General features: G+C 40.7%; 1 protein-coding gene across 5 annotated transcripts in view; it reads right to left on the minus strand.

Annotated features, from left to right (window-relative positions):
* The window catches only part of rb1cc1 (RB1-inducible coiled-coil 1), a 311,904-nt gene that overhangs the window by 260,252 nt on the left and 29,583 nt on the right, over window positions 1-22,069 (minus strand). For all 5 annotated transcript variants that reach the window (XM_068031835.1, XM_068031832.1, XM_068031833.1 and 2 more), the window contains 3 exons: window positions 21,136-21,257; window positions 17,312-17,438; window positions 15,278-15,448 (listed from right to left, as the gene is read on the minus strand). In XM_068031835.1, coding sequence (XP_067887936.1) covers window positions 15,278-15,448; window positions 17,312-17,438; window positions 21,136-21,206 — 369 coding nt within the window. In that variant the 5' untranslated portion in view covers window positions 21,207-21,257. The remainder of the gene's footprint in view (window positions 1-15,277; window positions 15,449-17,311; window positions 17,439-21,135; window positions 21,258-22,069) is intronic.

Raw genomic sequence — 22,069 nt, forward strand, 5'->3', positions numbered from 1 at the left:
TAAGGACTTGGAGGTGGCGGCAGAGTGTAATATATCCAAATCTGCTGACAATACAAAAATAGGTGGGAGGGCACGTTGTGATGAGAACATAAGGAATCTGCAAGGGGATATAGATAGGTTGAGTGAGTGGGCAAAAACTTGGCAGATGGAGTTTAATGTAGGAAAGTGTGAGGTCATGCACTTTGGTAGGAAGAATCAAAAGGCAGACTATTATTTAAATGGAGAGAGACTTCAAAAAAGTACCGCACAGAAGGATCTGGGGGTTCTTGTGCATGAAACACAAAGTTAGCATGCAGGTGCAGCAAGTAATTGAGGCGGCAAATGGAATTTTGGCCTTTATTGCTAGGGGGTTGGAGTTTAAAAATAGGGAAGTCTTGTTACAACTGTACAGGGTGTTGGTGAGGCTGCACCTGGGGTACTGTGTACACTTTTGGTCCTTGTATTTAAGAAAGGATATACTGGCATTGGAGGCAGTTCAAAAGAGATTCACTAGGCTGATTCCTGGGATGAAGGGATTGACTTATCAAGCGTGGATAAACAGGTTAGGCCTTTATTCATTAGAGTTTAGAAGATTGAGGGTGATCTTATTGAAACGTACAAGACTCTGAGGGGGCTTGACAGGGTAGATGTTAAGATGTTTCCACTAGTGGGGGAATCCCAAACTAGGGGACATAGTTACAGAATAAGGGGACACTCATTTAAAACTGAGATGCAAAGGAATTTTTTCTCAGAGGGTAGTGAATGTTTGCAATTCTTTACCCCAGAGAGTTGTGGAGGCTAGATCACAAAGTATTTAAAGAGCAGGTAGATAGATTTTTGAAATATCGGGGAGTTGAGGGCTATGATGAGCTGGCACTAAAGAGAAGTTGAGGTCTGATGCAGATCAGCCATGATCTTATTGAAAGGCGGGGCAGGCTTGAGGGGCCGAATGGCCCACTCCTGCTCCTAATTCTTATGTTCTTAAGTATAAAGCATCATTAAAAGGAGTAGGGCCGATTAGGGACTAAAAACAGGATTTGCGCATGGAAGCAGAGGGCATGGCTGAGGTACTAAATGAGTATTTTGCATCTGTCTTTACCAAGGAAGATGATGCTGCTCGAGACACTATTTGGGCTAAAAATTGATGAACAGGAGGTATTAGAAAGGCTGGCTTAACTTAAAGTTGATAAAGTCATCGGGGCCAGATCAGATGCATCCAAAGAAACTGAGGGAAGAAAGACTGGAAATTGCAGAGGCACTGGCCATAATCTACCACTCCTCCTGAGATACAGGGGTGGTGCCAGAGGACTGAAGAATTGCAAATGTTACCTCCTTGTTCAAAAAAGGGCGTAAGGATAAGCCCAGCAACTACAGGCCAATCAGTTTAACCTTAGTGGTGGGAAAGCTTTTAGAAAACAATAATCTGAGACAATATTTACAGTCACTTGGACAAATGTAGATTCATTGAGGAAAGCCTGCAAGGATTGATACGTATCATTGATATATATTGTGAGTAGCCGGGGCCCCAAGTACTGATCCGTGCGGTACCCCACTAGTCACAGCTTGCCAACGCAAGGAGGACCGGTTTATTCCTACTCTGTCTTCTGCCTGTTAACCAATCCTTAATCGACACCAGTATACTACCTCCTAACCCATGTGCTTTAAATTTTGCTAACCAACATCCTGTGGGGGACTTTATCAAAAGCCTTCTGAAAATCCAAGCATACTACGTCCACCAACTCCCCTTCATCAATTCTGTTAGTAACATCCTCCAAAAACTCCAACAGGTTTGTCAAACATGATTTCCCATTCATAAATCCATGTGGACTATGTCCAATCCAATCATCATTATCCAAGTTTCCATTTATCACATCCTTCAGAATAGATTCTAACATTTTCCCTATGACTGATGTAAGGCTAACAGGTCTGTAGTTCCCCATTTTCTCTTTCCCTCCCTTCTTAAATAGTGGGGTGACATTTGCTACCTTCCAATCTATAGAAACCATTCCAGGATCTACAGAATTTTGGAAGATCACCACCAATACATCCACTATCTCCATAGCTACCTCTTTCAACACTCTGGGATGTAGAATATCAGGTCCTGGGGACTTATCAACCTTCAACCTTGGTATCTCCAATACAACCTTCTTAGCAATAGTAATTTCCTTCAATTTCTCATTCTCCCTAGTCCCTTGGAGCTCTAATTCTGGGAGATTTCTTGTATCTATCTCAGTAGTAATCATTTAGCTTCTCTGCCATTTCTCTATTCTCCATTATAAATTCTCCTGACTCTGCCTGTACTGTCTCAGCCAAACATTTCCTTTTTTGTACCTATAGAAGCTTTTACAGTCCATTTTTATATTTTTTGCTAGTTTACATTCATTTTCTATTCTTTCCCTTTCTTTATCAGTTTCTTCATCCTCCTTTGCTGTATTCTAAAATCCTCCCAATCCTCAGGTTTACTATTATTATTTCTGGCAACTTTATAGGCCTTTTCTTTTAATCTTGTACAATTCTTAACTTCCTTTGTTAGCCATGGTTGACTGCCTTTGCTTTTGGGGGTTTTGTGCCTTGAAGGAATGTATAGTTGCTGTAAACTATGTGATAATTCTTTGAAGACTATCCATTTTCTGTGCACTCATACCTTTCAATGGATTTTCTCAATCCATCTCAGCCAATTTGCCCCGCATACCTTCATAATTTCCTTTGTTCAAATTTAACGCCCTGGCTTCAAACTGAACGATCTCACTTTCAAACATAATGTAAGGTTCTATCATATTATGGTCACTCATCCCAAAAGGTTCTTTTACAACAAGATTATTAATTAGCCCTTTCTTATTACATAATACTAGGTCTAAAATAGCCTGTTCTCTGGTTGGCTCCTCAACATACTGCTCTAGAAAACCATCCCTAACACTCCAGAAACTTGTCCTCCACAGCATAAGTGCTCATTAGACTGGGTAAACCTATGTGTAGATTGAAGTCACCCATAATTACTGTATTACCCATGCTTCTCTAATCTCCTGATTAATACCATGCCCCACACTACCACGCCTGTTTGGTGGTTTATAAACAACTCCTATCAATATTTACTGCCCCTTGCTGCTTTTTAGCTCCACCCAAACAGATTCCACATTTTGTTCTTCCGATCAGAGATCCTCCCTTACTAATGTACTGATCCCATCCCTTATCAGCGCAACACCACCTCCTTTTCCTTTTTTCCTGTCCTTCCTAAGTCGAATATCCTTGAATATTCAGTTCCCAGTCTTAGTCACCCTATAGCCACATTTCCGTAATGGCAATTAGATCATATCCATTTTCCTCCATTTGTGCCTTTAAATCATCTACCTTGTTGCGAATGCTGCGTGCATTCAGGTAGAGTGCCCTTAACCTTGTCGTCTTGACATTATTCTGCATTCTAAACCTAGTTGATGCTTGCTTTTGTTTTGCCCGTCTTCCAACGTCGCTTGCTACTTTTCTACAGCCAGTCAGCTACTTACTTCCAATTTGAGCTACCCCTCAGGTTCTCATCCCCCTGACAAGCTAGTTTAAACCCTCCCCAACAACACTAGCAAATCTCCCTGCCACGATATTAGTTCCGGTCCTGTTAAGGTGTAGCTCATCCATCAAGAGAATGAGGTACTGCCTCCATCGATTTGTTTCACTTCCCACCTCCAAAGACATCATGGTATTGTTGTTGTTCTTTTATGATTTGCAATGCCTGAAACATGCCAGCGAACAACACCATAATGATGATTACGAAGACAAGGTCCTACCTGCCCCAGAACAGGTCCCCAATGCCTCATAAATCTGACGCCCTCCCTCCTACACCAATTCTCCAGCCACGTGTTCAATTGATCAATCCTCCTATTCCTATGATCACTAGCATGTGACACTGGGAGCAATGCTGAGATTACTGTTCTTGAAGTCTTTCTTTTTAATTTCCTTCCTAACTCCCTAAAATCTGCTTTCAGGACCTCATCCCTCTTCCTACCTATGTCATTGGCACCAATGTGGACCACGACCTCTGGCTGTTCACCCTCCCCCAGAATGATGTCCTGCAGCCACTCAGTGACATCCTTGACCCTGGCACCAGGGAGGCAACATACCATCCTGGAGTCACGTTTACTGCCGCAGAAATGCCTGTCTGATCCCCTGACTATCGAATCCCCCATCACTATTGCTCTTCCACTCTTCTTTCACCCCTCCTGTGCAGCTGAGCCACCAGTGGTGCCACGGACTTTGCTCCAGCTCCACTCCCGAGGAACCATCACCCTCACCAGCACCCAAAATGCAAAAATGATCAAGCAAGATAGACTCAGGGGACTCCTACATCGGTTATCCTAGACTGCCTGGCAGTCACCCATTCCCTCTCTGCCTGCATGCTCCTAACCTGCAGTGTGATCACCTCCTTAAACGTGTTATCCACATAGTCCTCTGCCTCACAGATGCACAACAGTGACTCCAGCCGCTGCCCAACTTCCAAAAACCAGGGCTCAAGGTTCTGCAGCCAGTGAAACTTCCTACAGATGTGTTCGTCTGCGGCACATGGTGTGTCCATGACTTCCCACATACCGCCGGATGTACATTCCACTTGGCCAAGCTGACCTGCCATACCATAACTTTAAAAACTAATACAATGAGAAGTAGAATAACTTACTAGTTACTCACCAATCATCTTTTCTTTGTACCTGCGGCAACTGAAGGCCGAAAAAAAGACAGAAAAAGAAAGCAGTAAGGAAGGAGCCCCTCCCTCACTGAATTCCCTCACGCACCAACTCCCACTTTACACTGTGCACTCGAAGTAGCTCTCAGTGCAGACAAATTTATTTTCTCTCCTAATTTAGAGTCCCCCTCCTTACTTAACTCCCTCACAAATTCCCTTCTTCACACTGTGCCCTCCAGCAGCACTCAGTGCAGACAAGCAGCACAGAAAATCCCCTGAATTTATGCTCCCTGTAAACAATGCTGTTTCAGTTCTGTTCGAACTCAGAAACCAGTTTAAGCGAGCTACTTAATTAATTAACTACAGTTACTCAGAGCTTGTATATCCATGTTTAAAACTGTAAGAAACCTAACTTTTCTTCTTAACTTAAACAGTAATTAATTGCTAAATGTAAACAAAACAACAACTAGACTTCGGAGAGATTAACCCTTAAAATCCACTCACTTGCCAAACTCCCTTCTTCACTTTGTGCTCTCCAGCAGCACTCAATGCAAACAAGCAATGCATCTGCTGCTGATTCCCTCAACACTGTTGAGGGAGGTTTTATCTTCAATATTCGGGGTGGTTGATGTTAAAAGATAACTATTTAATTTAATCTACCTATAACAAACTAGATCAAGTTAAAGTTCATTTAAAAGACTAAAAACTACAAGATAAGTTGATTAATTAAACAAAGTTATTTCAGGAATGCAGAGCAGGCAGTGTGCTACAACTGCAGCACGTGGCAATTTGTGGAGAGAACTGCGATCCCAGATATCCATATCTGCAGTAAGAGTCTGCATCTTGAGGAACTTCAACTCAGAGTTTTTGAGCTGAAGTCCAAGGCGCAGACATTGCAGGGCATCAGGGAGGGGAAAAGAGTTACCTAGATACTGATCCAGGAGGCAAAGGGCAATATCTGCAGGTTGGCTGAATAAACTGACCACAGAGCCATGGTATAGGAAGCATTCACATGGGGAGAGTGAAAAAGCATGTGGCAGTGGTAGGGGACAGTATAGTCAGAGGGATAGATACTGTTCTCTGCAGCCGTGACTAGGAATTCCAAAGGTTGTGCCTGCCCGGCAGGCACCAGAATTAACAACAACTCCTCATGGCTGGAAAAGAGCATAGATTGGAGGGGGAGGATCCAGCTGTCATGGTCTGTGAAGGAATCAATGTCATAGGTATAACAAGGAATTAGGTTCTGCTGAGTGAATTTGAGGAACTAGGGTCCAAATTAAAAAGTAAAACCCCAAAAGATAATAATCTCTGGATTATTACCTGAGCCATACGCAAATTGGCAGAGGGACAAATAGATCAGAGAGTTGAATGGGTATCGATTCATGGGACACTGGCCCCAGTACTGGGGAAAGAGGGATTCAACCCATTGGGATGGGCTCCACTTAAACCAGGCTGTGTCTAGTGTCCTGGAAAATTGTATAACTAGGGCTGTAGATAGGTATTTAAACTGAAAGAGTGTGGGGAGGGTTCAAATGAAAGAAATTTATGTTTGAAAAGTCAAGGCCACAGAGCAATGTAGTACTTTGGGTAAAGATAAGAATTGTAACAAGAAGAGATAAAAAGTTTAACTGTAATACTGCATCACTGAATAAGATCAAATCAGGGAAAAATTGGTAAGAAGTTTAAATTAAAGGCAATTTATCTGAATGCACAAAGCATACGTACCAGAATAGACAAATTAATGGCACAAAGAGAGATAATTGGATTTGATCTAATCCCATTGGAAATATGGTTGCATGGTGACCAAAGTTGGGAACTTAATATTCCAGGTACTTGATGATTCAAAAAGATAGGCAAAATGGAAAAGGAAGGGGGTGTAGCCCTGAAAAGAAGGATGACACAAGGACAGTAGTGAGGAAGGGTCTTGGCTTGGAAGAATATAAAGTATGATCAGTATGCGTCAAGATATAATGAGGGTGAAAAAACATTGGAGGAATAGTTCATAGGCTTCCTGACAGCAGCTACACTGCTGAACAAAGTATTCATCAAGAAAAAAAATAGGAACTTGTAACAATGGCGATGCAATAATCATGGGGGTCTTTAATCTTCGGACCAGACAAATAAAATTGACAAATAATTTGGAAGACAGTTTCATGGAATGCAGTCGAGACAGTTTTCTAGATATAATGAGAGGAGGTTCATTTGTAACCTCATGGTAAGAGAGCAACTGAGAAAGAGTGACCATAATGAGAGAATTTCAGCGTTCAAGCGTGGCGTACATAAGTCCAAAATTAGCGTACTGAATTTAAGTAAAGCCAATTAGGTAGGCATAAGGGGTGAGCTGGCAAAAATCAGATTGGGAAATTAGATTAAATGATGTGATAGATGAGCTATGGCAAACATTTAAAACAATATTTCAATTCTCAATGAATCTGCATTCCACTGGAAAATTAAAAACTCCATGGGAAAACAGTTTCATCTATGGCTAACTAAAGAGGTTTAGGATGGTATTAGATTAAAGAGGAGGCTAATTATACTACCAAGGAGAGCAGTAAATGATCAAGAGGGAGAAAACAGAATGAGAATAAACTAGCAAGAAATATTAAAACAGATTGTAAGAGCATCTACAATTATGTAAAAAGACAGCGCAAAAGCAAATGTGGGTCCTTCATAGAAACAAAGAAAATAGGACCAGGCCACTCGGCCCTTTGGGCCTGCTCCGCCATTCAAAAAAGATCATGGCTGATTGTCTAATTCAGTACCCTGTTCCCACTTTCTTCCCATGTCCCTTGATCCCTTTGGCATGGAGAAATATATCTGTCTCCTTCCTGAATATACTTAATGACTTAGCCTCCACTGCTTTCTGCAGTAGAGAATTCCACAGGTTCACCACCCTCTGAGTGAAGAAGTTTTTCCTCATCTCAGCTCTAAACGACATACCCCGTATCCTGAGACTGTGACCCCTGGTTCTGGACTCCCCAGCCATCAGGAATATCCTCCCTGCATCTAGCCTGTCTAGTCCTGTTAGAATTTTGTAGGTTTCTATGAGATCCCCTCTCATCCTTCGAAAATCTAGTGAATGTAGGCCTAGTCCATCCAATCTCTCCTCATCCGCCAATCCTGCCATCCCAGGAATCAGCCTAGTAAATCTTCTTTGCACTCCCTCCATGGCAAGAACATCCTTCCTCAGATAAAGAGACCAAAACTGCACACAATACTCCAGATGTGGTCTCACCAAGGCCCTTTATAACTGCAGTGAGACATCCTTGCTCCTGTACTAAAATACTCTTGCAATGAAGGCTAACATACCATTCGCCTTCCTAATTGCTTGCTGCACCTGAATGCTTGCTTTCAACGACTGCTGTACAACACTCACCCAACTTGTCCAAATCACATTGGAACCTCTTTGCATCCTCCTCACAGCTCACATTCCCCCACAGCTCTGTGTCGTCTGCAAACTTGGAAATGTTACATTTACTTCCCTCACCCGAATCATTATTATGGCAGAGATGTTAAACTAATATTTTGTGTCAGTCTTCATTGCAGAAGACACAAAAAATATAAATAGTGGGAAACCAACCATTTAGTAAGAATCAGGAACATAAAGTAATTCACATTTGTAAAGAACAAGCACTAGAGAAATTAACGGGACTAAAAGTCAACAAATCCTTTGGACTTGATGGCCAACATCCTAGGATTATAAAAAAGGCGGATGCAGAGGTAGTGGATGCACAGGCTGTGATCTTCCAAAGTTTCCCTGTTTCTGGAACAGTCCCAGTGGATCGGAAGGTAGCAAATGTAACACCACTATTCAAGAAAGGTGGGAGAGGGTAAACAGAGAACAGAAAATGACAGGCCTGTTAGCCTGACATCGGCCATTGGGAAAAAGGGATCTATTAAGTGGTAACAGGGCACTTTGAAAATTATAATATGATTAAGCACAGTCAACGTTATTATGAGAGGGGAGTCGTTGAGTAATTTATTGGAATTTTTTTGAGGTTTTACTAGCAAAGTAGATAAAGGGAAACTGGTAGGTGTGGATTTTCAAGGCATTCAATAAAGGTGCCACATGAAAGGTTGTTGCACAAGCTAAAGGCTCATGGGGCTGGGGGTAATATATTAGCATGGACAAAGGAATAGTTAAATTACAAAAAACAGAGTTTGAATAGATGGGTCATTCTCAGGTAGGCAGGCTGCCACAGGTGAGGTGTCACAAGGATCATTGCTGGTCTTACCATAACAGGGTTTAATTTTAAACACACCGTGTTTTTAGCTTCCCCCTTGGTGAATCCTTGTTCACTGCTTTCCAATTATAAGGCGAAGAAACCAGCACAAATAGACTTTCTTAAGTTTAAAGAAAAGTTGAAATTTATTAAGCTTAAACCTAAACACTAATTTGGTTAACGCCTACGGAAACATGACGCATCCATGCTAGCATGCACACGTCATACACACATGCAGATAGAGACAAAGAAAACAGAAGAAAAATAAAGTGGAAAAGTCTGAGGCAATATCTGAGGAGGTTTTTTGTGTTACAGTTCTTCGAGCTCACTGTAGCGTCCTTGACTGTAGGTAGATCTTGCTTTTCGTTGGGGCCCAGTATTCCTCTTAAACCTTGTTCGCTGTCGGAGACTTTTCTCTTGGGGTTCATGTGTCTTCAGTGGATTCAGAGGCTTGTGAAAAAGATATGGAAGCAGACAGACAGGAGAGATCTTCTCAGTCCACGAGCAAACAGCTTTCTTCCCAAACTCTTTGTACAAATTCAAAAAAAACTCAGATTGCCCAGCAGGTCAGTCATGTGACTAGCTGGTTTGACCATGTCAGTTTGTGTATTCGGCCATTTGAGCAGTCAACCTGGAATGGGAGCTCCCCCACCTTCAATGTCTGGTGATCAAAAGTCCATTGTGGGTTGAATGTCAGGGAATGGCTGCTTTGTCTTTCCAAACACCATCCGTTAATATGCAAATGCCTTTTCCAGCCACGACTGATCTATGCAACAGGTCCTTTCTTCACTCCAGTAACAGTTTAAAATCAATGTTCATGACAAAATTAATGTGCCTCATTCTCGGCAGGTGGGGACCTAGCATGACAATAACCAACATTAATGACTTAGCTGAAGGGACCGACAATACAAAGCTAGGTGGGAAAGTCAAGGGATATAACTAGGTTAAGTGAGTGGGCAAGAAGGCAGCAAATGGACTTCTGAATGTGGAAATCTGAGGTTATTCATTTGGTAGGAAGAATAGAAAAACTGAATTTTTTACGAGGTGAAAAATTATTAAACATTGGTCTACAGAGGAATTTGGATGTCTTAGTACAAAAAACACAGGAAGTTAACATGATGGTACAGCAAGCAACATGTTGGCCTTTATTACAAGGGTACTGGAGTACAAGAGTAAGGAATTCTTCCTGCAATTGTACAAGGCTTTGGTGAGCTGTCGTACAGCTTCAGTCTCCATACCCAAAGGAGGATATACTTGCCATAGAGGGGGTGCAACTAAGGATCAACTAGATCAGGGTTGTCCAACATACGACCAGGAACGGCACACCAATGGTTTCCATCCGACCCGCGGTTGTATTTCAGAGATGAGAAATTATCCACTGGCATCTTCTTTCAGACCAGCTTTTTTTTTAAATCGTGCTGAGTTTCACAGCTGACAGGTGCTGAGAGCAGGAACATCAGTTTTTTTTTGAAAAGCCTACTGGAAAACCCCAAAGCTGTCTGAAGTTCAGAAACTGCTGTTCATGATATGAGCACCTGTCGGCTGTGAAACTGACAGCACAATGTTTTTAAAAACTGGCCAACTACAAAGCTGAGCACTCCCACTCCCTGAAACTACTGGGGGGCAGATGGGAGAGAAGGGGAGAAAACAGAGCGGGAAGGAGGACACAGGAACATGGGGGATGGAGGACCACCACCACCATCCCTTGCTGGTTACTAAGCATGATTTACATGGTGCATGCATGCACTGTTCGACAACTCTCACGATTATGAACAAGGTGCCTCCTTATTAACAATGCTGTACTATTATTCTAATATCGTGTAACGATTTTCTCATTTTACTTCATGTGCTGCACTTGAAGCAAGTCAATAAAAAGTTAGTTCTATTATTCTGAAGTCCCTTGCAAATGAATTTCATTTTCCATGTATATGTACTCCCTAAAAAGTGCACAGTTTAAATGAGTTATGTTAGTGGCAAGATTGCAGGAAAATAGAATGAAGATTATTCAAACTGGGCATTCAAACTGGAAAGCACTTCAGGAACAGCAAATTAGATATTTTAATTTTTTGACCAGCAGCACAAGGGATCTTCTGTAAGAGCATTACATGAAGGAAAAAAATTATTGTAAAATTCAGTTCATCCATCACATCTCTATTTTCTTTATTAATTGATTTTCGTCCGGTTCTTGCTCCTGTGAACATTTTTCTACAATTGACATTTTTCTACATTGCAAATGCTGTTCTTGGATTGGAAATAGGGTTTTTGTATTGATGCAAAGCAATATTTTATAAGTATTTGGGCAGCACAGTGGTTAGCACCGCAGCCTCACAGCTCCAGCAACCCGGGTTCAGTTCTGGGTACTGCCCGTGCAGAGTTTGCAAGTTCTCCCTGTGACCGCGTGGGTTTCTGCCGGGTGCTCCGGTTTCCTCCCACAGCCAAAAATTGCCCCTAGTGTAGGTAGGTAGTAGGAGAATTGAGGGAAGGTGGGGATGTGGTAAGGAATATGGATTAACGTAGGATTAGTATAAATGGGTGGTTGATGGTCGGCACAGACCCGGTGGGCCGAAGGGACCGTTTCAGTGCTATATCTCTCTGTGACTATTTCAAGCCGGGGGCATTTGTTTCCCTTTATTTGCGGATCACAGCTCGTTCAAGTCTGAGCAATGACTTGCTCAAGAACCACTATCTTGAATGTTGTTTCAGGGTCAATTTTACAGATTTACTATAAAACAATTGTTTTATTTTCCTTTTTTTTTTAAATAAAAGTTTCCCTTTAACCCCAACTCCAGCAACATGCAGAGCTGAGGAGTTGTGAATCAAGATACACAGACCCACGAAACCAAGTCTACTGAGCATCACAGATTTTGGACCTTTTCTTTTACTACAGATGATGCCAGAGTTGCCTGGCAAAGTCTCTCAGACAAGATTTAGAATCAAATTATTTGGAAAGTAGTATTTCTCAAAGTAGAGAAGGTGCTTTCAACTGCAGTTTATCATCCACAATCTGACAACTAACAGATGAAAGTGAAACAAAGCCTCTACTTCTAGGTAAAGTATTATTTTGTTGAGTAGTTGTCATTAGTGGAATTAGCTAAGCATTGCATGGCCACTTTCAGAAATCTTGCTCTACAACTAGACGTGAATGTTAACTGTGATAGGAACTAAAGGGAAGGAATTCCATGGGGATATATTAAGATGTAGATTTCAGGCTGCCTACTTTCATAACAAACCCAATGTTTGAAAGTAGGATAATCATGACATTCAGCTAAAAATCTGATTCAGCACTTTGGCTGTAGATGTGACAGTAACACTTTCACACCATTATGTATATTCAGAGTATTACATAGAAGTTATAACATAGAAACAGGCTATTCAGCTCAACCACTCCTTTTTGGTTCTTACCATCCATGCAAGCCAATTTTTCTAATTACATTTACCCACCTGTTCCCATATCGCTCTCTCTCCTTTTACTTCATCAATTTTTTTTTTATTCATTCATGGGATGTAGGCGTTACTGGCTAGGCCAGCATTTATTGCCCATCCCTAATTGCCCTTGAGAAGGTGGTGGTGAGCTGCCTTCTTGAACTGCTGCAGTCCATTTGGGGTAGATATATCCTCAGTGCTGTTAGGAAGGGAGTTCCAGGATTTTGACCCAGCGACAGTGAAGGAACAGCGATACAGTTCCGAGTCAGGATGGTGTGTGACTTGGAGGGGAACTTGCAGGTGGTGGTGTTCCCATGTATTTGCTGCCCTTGTCCTTGAAGTTGGTAGAGGTTGCAGGCACAGTGGCGCAGTGGTTAGCACCGCAGCCTCACAGCTCCAGCGACCCGGGTTCAATTCTGGGTACTGCCTGTGTGGAGTTTGCAAGTTCTCCCTGTGTCTGCATGGGTTTCCTCCGGGTGCTCCGGTTTCCTCCCACATGCCAAAGACTTGCAGGTTGATAGGTAAATTGGCCATTATAAATTGCCCCTAGTATAGGTAGGTGGTAGGGAAATATAGGGACAGGTGGGGATGTGGTAGGAATATGGAATTAGTGTAGGATTAGTATAAATGGGTGGTTGATGGTCGGCACAGACTCGGTGGGCCGAAGGGCCTGTTTCAGTGCTGTATCTCTAAACTAAAGGTCGCGGGTTTGGAAGGTGCTGTCTAAGGAGCCTTTGTGCATTGCTGCAGTGCATCTTGTAGATGGTACACACTGCTGCCACTGTGCGTCAGTGGTGGAGGGAGTGAATGTTTGTAGATAGGGTGCCAATCAAGCGGGCTGCTTTGTCCTGGATAGTGTCGAGCTTCTTGAGTGTTGTTGGAGCTGCACCCATCCAGGCAAGTGTACAGTATTCCATCACACTCCTGACTTGTGCCTTGTAGATGGTGGACAGGCTTTGGGGAGTCAGGAGGTGAGCTACTCGCCTCAGGATTCCTAGCCCCTGACCTGCTCTTGTAGCCATGGTATTTATATGGCTACTGCAGTTCAGTTTCTGGTCAATGGTAGCCCCTAGGATGTTGATAGTGGGGGATGGTAATGCCATTGAATGTCAAGCAGAGATGGTTAGATTCTCTCTTGTTGGAGATGGTCATTGCCTGGCACTTGTGTGGCGCGAATGTTACTTGCCACTTATCAGCCCAAGCCTGGGTATTGTCCAGGTCTTGCTGCATTTCCACACAGACTGCTTCAGTATCTGAGGAGTCACGAATGGTGCTGAACATTGTGCAATCATCAGCGAACATCCCCACTTCTGACCTTATGATTGAAGGAAGGTCATTGACGAAGCAGCTGAAGATGGTTAGGCCCAGGACACTACCCTGAGGAACTCCTGCAGTGATGTCCTGGAGCTCAGATGATTGACCTCCAACAACCACAACCATCTTCCTTTGCACTAGGTACGACTCCAGCCAGCAGAGGGTTTTCCCCCTGATTCCCATTGACCTCAGTTTTGCTAGGGCTCCTTGATGCCATACTCGGTCAAATGCTGCCTTGATGTCAAGGGCAGTCACTCTCACCTCACCTCTTGAGTTCAGCTCTTTTGTCCATGTTTGAACCAAGGCTGTAATGAGGTCAGGAGCTGGGTGGCCCTGGCGGAACCCAAACTGAGCGTCACTGAGCATGTTATCGCTAAGCAGTGCTTGATGGCACTGTTGATGACACCTTCCATCACTTGACTGATGATTGAGAGTTGGCTGATGGGGTGGTAATTGGCCGGGTTGGACTTGTTCTGCTTTTTGTGTACAGGACATACCTGGGCAATTTTCCACATTGCAGGGTAGATGCCAGTGTTGTATTTGTGCTGGAACAGCTTGGCTAGGGGCGCGGCAAGTTCTGGAGCACAGGTCTTCAGTACTATTGCCGGAATATTGTCAGGGCCCATAGCCTTTGCAGTATCCAGTGCCTTCAGTCATTTCTTGATATCACGCGGAGTGCATCGAATTGGCTGAAGTCTGGCATCTGTGATGGGACTTCAGGAACAGGCCGAGATGGATCATCAACTCGGCACTTCTGGCTGAAGATCGCTGCAAATGCTTCAGCCTTATCTTTCGCACTGATGTGCTGGGCTCTCCCATCATTGAGGATGGGGATATTTGTGGAGCCACCTCCTCCAGTTAGTTGTTTAATTGTCCACCACCATTCACAGCAGATGTGGCAGGCCTGCAGAGCTTAGATCTGATCCGTTGGTTATGGGATCGATTAGCTCTGTTCTGAAATCTATTCTTAAATGTTGACACTTTCTGTTTGTGGCAATTTTGCTCTTAACTAAAGGCTGCTTTTAAGGAAGAAAGTGGAAAGTTTAAAGTAGTATACGTCATGTCTCCATTAGAATAAGTTAAAACACAATAGAAAGGGTGGTGCAAAAAGGCCCCCAAAGAATATCTTCATGCAATAAAACAGATAGATAAATTGCCAAATAGTAATAAAGAACATTTCATTACAATTTTTGAACAGTACAAACAAGTAATCAACCTCCACAGCGAGTACTTATTTGACATTTCCACCTGCATTCTAGAACTACAAGGTATTCGCCATTCAGAAAGAGGATAAAAGGTAGCAAGGAATCTCTCCATCAACTTTATTTATAAAATTTCACCCCAACAGCATAAAACTGTAGAATACCTAACTAAAATCCTACAACAAAAAGGATCATCCTCATGCATTAAAGCTTTTGAGTACTACAATCTAACAAAAGTTGAGAAAAATAAAATCTCTAGTACAGTAATGACAAACCAAACATCTTTCTACTTTGAGTGTCACTTCTGTCGATCAAAAATATGCTGATTGATCAATAATGCTAGAATCATTTAGAGTACCATTTGTACTCCATGACAACACTTTACATTAACTCGAGAAAATATTTCAATAACTTTCAGTAACTGTGTTAAATACAGACAAAATACATCCATTGATATTTATTAACCTTACCACAGCAAGTTGAGTTCTAGAGGCAACTGTGTGAAATACGGCCGGCATCATAAGGGACTCCTCTACCTTCAGCCCCATCTCATTTTCTGCAGAAAATGTCGTCTTAGGTATAGTTGGTGCGCGGTCACACAGAATCATCTCTTTGTTGTATAGAAATATGGGATTTGTATCCTGTGATTTAAAAAATGAAAAAAAGGAGTTAAGGTTAAATTTCAAAGTGCCTTCCTAAAGGACAGGAATGAGTAACAGCTCCGTTACAGAAACTTAGTGGAACACCCTGTTAAGTTTCAAAGTATGCCAACAATAGAAACTTATATACCTGATCATATCTTTAATGATTGCGCTATCAAAATGAGTATACAAATAGGCATACACTTAAAATTAATGCATGGACTGCAATCCATATGTACGGTGCTAAAAACTAGTTGTAATTCAAAATGAGAAGGCATGAGTAAGTCATAGGCAATCGATATTAAAGTCTGAATATATCTGGTTAAATTATGGATAAATTGAAATACTGGTGTTTTTATTTGGTCACTTAGAAAAGTGCTAATCTTGCATTCTACATGATACATTCTGAATCGATTACCTCCTGGGTATGACAATTCCATGGTTACAGTAATTACTTTGTTCCAAGCAGACAGATCATCTCCATTTGTACCTATCCTGATACACTTAATAGGTTTCCCAAAAGATATTTATCCAACTTTCTAAGAGTTAACACAGCATTTTTTTTCTTGATGAGAGTCTTTGCTGAAATTTTACAGTATGGAGAGGGTGGGGAAGGGGAGCAGTGGTTGGAGAAGACGAAACATACAAATCTTCCTAATTCCGAATCTTGCTGAAGGCCAATTCATTTTCATGCATATGTCCTCTAATTTTGTACTCGCAATTCAAGTTAACTTTTTAGCAATTAAGTTATGCCTCCCTCTCATCCCTTCTGTTTCAATCAGTCTCTCTCTAGACAAAGATAGATAATTCCAGCAAATCTCTCAAATTTTCAGATCTAAGTAGCTGCAAACAATCTTGGTCACTTTACTCTGAATTCTCTCCAATGCACCAAGAGCCTCCTAAAGTTTGGCTAGGCAAAAATGCACAAGTTATTCCAAATGTCACCTCGCCAATTGCCCATACTTAGTTAGCACAACTTGTTTCAAAGCAATATCAAGATGCATTACATACTTGACCCATCTTACTGATAATTATGTACTAAAGGTATTCATTTAATATAAAATCACTCCAAATCATTTAACAACAAATTTCATGCTTGCTGTTCCAATTTTCGTAGCCTTTAATCTCTGCTGAAGTTTATCTGCCACTACTTAATCCATCTACTTTGCCACACATCTCTGAAAGCCAGTCTCTTATACTTTTCCATTAGTCACATATGGGGTCTGTTGTGCACTGCTAACCTAGTTTTCAACCCAATTAGCCATCAATTCCATGATCTTTAACTTCTTACAAGTTTCAAATCATGAAATTTTAAACAGCTTATTAATATCCAGATAGATAATATTCACTGAATTTACCACAATGCAAAACTGTCCAAGAACACAGTCGCATTACATAATCGGTGACCTGTGCAGTCGACTAAACTTTTCTCACTCCGCTATATAGATGGTTTCATTTGGACTCTGCACTAGTGCTTTAACCAGAGGCAGCAACTTTGAAATTCTCAAGTAACAGCATAGACATGATGTTAGTTAAAATAGTATAGTGTTTATTTGCCAATGGATAAAAATTAGGGATAACATACTGCAGTATTCTAGAGATGATAGCCCTATTCCACTGTACACAAGAGGAAAAAATATACTGAACTAAAACTCCATTGGCAAATTAAAAATTGAAATGCATCATATAAATAACAAAGTTGTTTAGCAATTATCGTAATTATGAAATAAATTAGTTATTTTCTACCTTTCATCTATATCTAAATGCAACATTTTGTTTGCCCAATGTAATGCAGCACCAGAGTTCTTAATGCAGCATGCTTAAAAACAAGAACTAATTTGTTCATATTTAATGGTCACTCACCGTCCCAGCGCTGTAACTACAAACACGCCTGTCTGCAACCATGCATTCTCCTCCATTGACGACCAACACTTGATGCTGAGTCGCAATCTTATATTTAGCTTGGATGGCATGTTTAAGGTCTGCAACACTGAAGTTACATATTTAGGACATTTAACTAAAGAATAAAGTTAAAAATCTCAATTCTTATTAAACTACTCCATGCGACTAAACTAAATAGTAATTATGTTTTTTAAATTCCATGAATTGCAATTTATGTAATATACACATCGATTTTACATATACTTAATATGAGATCAGACAAAAAAAAACTTGTTCATAATTAATTTTTATGACTTAAGTATAGACTTAATAATTTTGTGCAAAGGATTGCTACATGTTTGGCCATGCAACCAGTTAATAGTAACTTCAGCACCAGGGAAAGCTGATGGAAAATAAATATTAAAAGTTCTGTGATGTGAAATGATATGGGTATTTTATGTGTACAGAGATTGAAAGGAAACAATTTATTTCAACTGCAAAGAAATTATACAATCATCAGCTGGGGGAGAAAAGAGAGGGAAAGGCAGACAGTCTCATGTTGAATTCATGACAAATTTAAGTGTGGTGCTTTTACCAGCATCAATAATGGCAGGAACTCCCAAATTAGATCATTCAGACATAATCCATCAAAAATACCCAGTTTATTTCATGATGCACACTGGATTACAGATATTACGTTCGCTTCTGATGCTACAACGGAGCCGACAAAACATTATTCCAGATCATGACGGAGGCAAAAAGGCAGATTTCACAGATTTGAAATTTTGTAACTATAAGTGCAAGTGCGTTGGGAAAAGCCCAAATCAATCATGGCAATTTACACAATTCAAAAGTTAGTCAAAAAAAAAAGATTATTTTGTACAAAAGCAGCTTATAGCACAGGTTCTGCTTACACAGAGAAGGAAGTAATTAATCATTTTAACAGCACCAGTGATGTATCTAAGAAAGTTTGCAAAATTCACCAGTATTTTAAGTGCTAATCTCCATCGGAGTTGGATCATCCTGACAAAAGTAAAACCGGAGACATTTTTCCATGCTATCTTTGAGGTACAAGTGCCAGATGCAGTGTATCCTCATTCTCTGCCCATATTTATGGTTCAGAAAGTGTCAGAAGAATGACTTAAACCAGAAACATCCTTCAATCCTCAAATGTCAAAATGCAAACAGTGAACCACAGCTCATGGATTTTTAAAAATATAGATTAGGAGTCCTGTTCCAACTCTGATGCTGCACTGAAAGTAAGCAAAACAAAACTGCCCTATCGTCAAGAAAAAAAAACTCATACCAGGAAGTGCAGTGTGATGAATCATAGGTACAATAGGCTTAATTAAGTAGAATTTAGAGTCAGTTGCCAGCGTTCGCCAGAGCTTGCGGGCAGCCATAAAGACAGGGCTAAAATGTGGCGAGTCGAAGAGACTTAGTAGTTGGCAGGAAAAAAGACAGAGGCGCAAGGGGAGAGCCAACTGTGCAACAGCCCCGACAAACAAATTTCTCTGCAGCACCTGTGGAAGAGCCTGTCACTCTAGAATTGGCCTTTATAGCCACTCCAGGCAGTGCTTCACAAACCACTGACCACCTCCAGGCGCTTATCCATTGTCTCTCGAGATAAGGAGGCCAAAGAAGAAGAAGTAGAATTTAGATATAATTAATATATTATACCTTATAGAATTAAAGATTAAATAAATGGTCAGTTTTTAAGACTCACTGAAATTCCCCTTTAAGAAGGTAGTGTTAAAAATGTCAAGGTTCTTGTTAAAATAGAATGTGAACCAGAAACACCTTCTAGGTTGGAAAATCCATCTCAGTGTTTCTGTTGCCAGGGAATTGGAAGAGCAACACACATTGAAACATCCTGTGTGACATCAGTAAGAGGTAGTCATAAATTTTATTAAGGTAGCCAAAAATGTAATTAATTGATGGTGTTGGTAAAAGTAGACAGATGAACTCTCTTTGTGAGTCAAAGCTACCATATAAAGACTTATAGATAATAAATTAGAAAAATGCTTACAAAAACAGATGTCAAGTAAAGCCAATTATAAACATTTTAACCAGATAAAAACATTCAACTTCAAGAGAAGGGTATTTCCAGAAAAAATAGGTTAAGTAGGAATAGCAGCTAATGATATTGCCATATATAGATATCAAAAGCAGAAAAAACACACAAAGGTAATACCTATATGCTGAAAGGTCAAATGATACCTTATAAACAGTATAAACATGAGGGGTTTTGAAGCAAATAACTAGAAGTGTTGAATGCCTCATCAATATTTCTCACCCTATGGCTTACTTGGGAAATTTAAAGTAAAAGTTTACTTTAAATTTTGATGGATATTCTAAGATATTTTGCTGTTAACATTAGCACGGTTAAACTTTTGGATTCCATTTTAGAAATAAGATTATGTGTTACGTCGCTTAGTAATACTTGATATTGTAATATACTTATCTACTTAAAAGTGTATTGCATGTTCAATTCGTAATTAAATATATGAAAGTTAATAAATCGTCTCATGTAGTATTCTGCATACAACTACAAGAACCCCCCTCTCTAAGTGGAGAGATACGTATTGAAGAGAGTTTCCCAGACCCTTATAATATCTGGGATATTTATGACTTAGCCATAATTATTAAAAAATAGACCATCTGAAAGATGGTAATATTCTGTTGGTTTCCTTTCTTTGAGGGAAAACTAGTTAAGTTCTTTGGACCCAAATAAGTGTCTATAAAGAATTTGTCTGGTTTGAACTTAACTAAAACAAGATTCATGGGGATGTACGCCTGATTTGGTTTAGTCCCTATAAGGGTTAAAAGTCATAAATCACTTCAGCAAATCATGAATCCAAGTTATGGCGTATACTGGAACAGAAGCAAAAACAAACTGCTCCACTGGCACAATTTCATACAGTGAAAATAGCAATTCAAGGCAGAAAATCTGGAGAACCTTTCCTACAGGGACAGGAACAGTAAGGCTGTAAAAGTGTGTGTGTGTATGTGTGCGTGCGCGGGGGGGAAAAGGTGTAATGAACTGAAGAATGGTCTGTAGACAGGTCTTCCTTGTGGGTATAAACATAGGGTAAGTCAGTTTAGTTAAGATACAACCATCAAAGGGAAACTGTCTCATTGGTTCGTCACGGAAAAAACAATCATAAAATACGTGCAGATTGAAGAATGAGAACGATAAAAAAGGAACACTTACCCTGGTAAGCCCTTCCCAATTTTCATACTCTGCAAGTTCCCTTCCAAGCCACACACCATCTAGACTTTGAACTATATTGCAGTTCCTTCACTGTCGCTGGGTCAAAATCCTGGAACTCCCTAACAGCATCGTTGGTGTATCTACACCCCATGGACTGCAGTGGTTCAAAGCAGCTCACCACCACCTTCTCAAGGGCAATTAGGGATGAGCAATAAATGCTTGCCTAGCCAGCGATGCCCACATCCCACGAACAAATTAAAAAAACCTCCCAAGCACCACTGAATGCAAATTCATTTGTGTATATTTTGGTTCATTGCTATGCATGAAGTGTTTTGCTGCTTTTAATATTTAATAAACAAATTTAATGCATACATTTAGCAAACACCTATGCCATAAAAGAATGCAGAAAAGGCTAATTATGTTTTTGAAGATGCACAAGTGTACTTATGCAGTAGTGAGTATAAAGGATGTACTGTACAGGTCAGAGACAATGCAGACAGACATCAATATTACAGCAAACATTCTGAACTGTTTTCGGCATTAAGTCTTTGGGATCTGCAGATGTTGGCAAAATTCTGAAGTATATACTTACGTTTGTACAGCAAGTTCTGTGTCAAATGTAAGGGTAGTTCCAGTGTTAACTAGAAATACATACAACTTCATGTTGTTACTGCCACTTCCTTCAGCTTTTACTTTACATCAGTCATTTATCACCTATTAAAAAAATTAGAAAATATAAATTTATAAGCGTATTTGAAAATAATGTACAAGATTACAGCAATCAAGATTTGCGAGTTCATGGGATCACAGGAAATAGGAGCAGGAGGAGGCCATTCGACCCGTCGAGCCTGCTCTACCAAACAGATCATGGCTGATCATCTACCTCTACGCCATCTTTCCCCACTATCCCCATACCCCTTGATGTTGTTAGTATTTAAAAATCCATTGATTTCTGTCTTGAACATGCTTAATGATTGAGCTTCCACAGCCCTCTGGGCAGAGAATCCCACAGATTCACCACCCTCTGAGTAAAGAAATTCCTCCTCATCTCAGTCTTAAATGGCCTGCCCCTTATTCGGAGACTGTCTCCTAGTTCTAGACTCACTAGCCAGAGGAAACATCCTATCCACAACTACCCTGTCACGCCCTGTAAGAATTTTGTATGTTTCAATGAGATCATCTCTCTTTATTCGAGACTCTAGAGAATACAGGCCCAGTTTCTGCAATCTCTCCTCATAAGACAACCCGCCATGCCAGGGATTAGTCTGGTGAACTTTGGTTGCACTCCGTTCTAAGTGATTCAAATCCATGAATCATGTAATTGCTAATGTGATACAAAATCAAATAATTGGATACAACAATGAGTTTCTTCTGAAGTAGAGCATATACAACTCTGCTTCCATGTACCTAATCTTTGGCTGTTCATTCATCAGGATACTTCTGCAGCTGTCAATCTTCTAAATCTCTCCCTCACCTCCACCTTTGAGGACACTGTCTCCATTAATTTTCTCCCATTCTGATCACTT

Source organism: Heterodontus francisci, chromosome 5 (assembly GCF_036365525.1).
Source record: "Heterodontus francisci isolate sHetFra1 chromosome 5, sHetFra1.hap1, whole genome shotgun sequence".
NCBI classification, from domain to species: Eukaryota; Metazoa; Chordata; class Chondrichthyes; order Heterodontiformes; family Heterodontidae; genus Heterodontus; species Heterodontus francisci.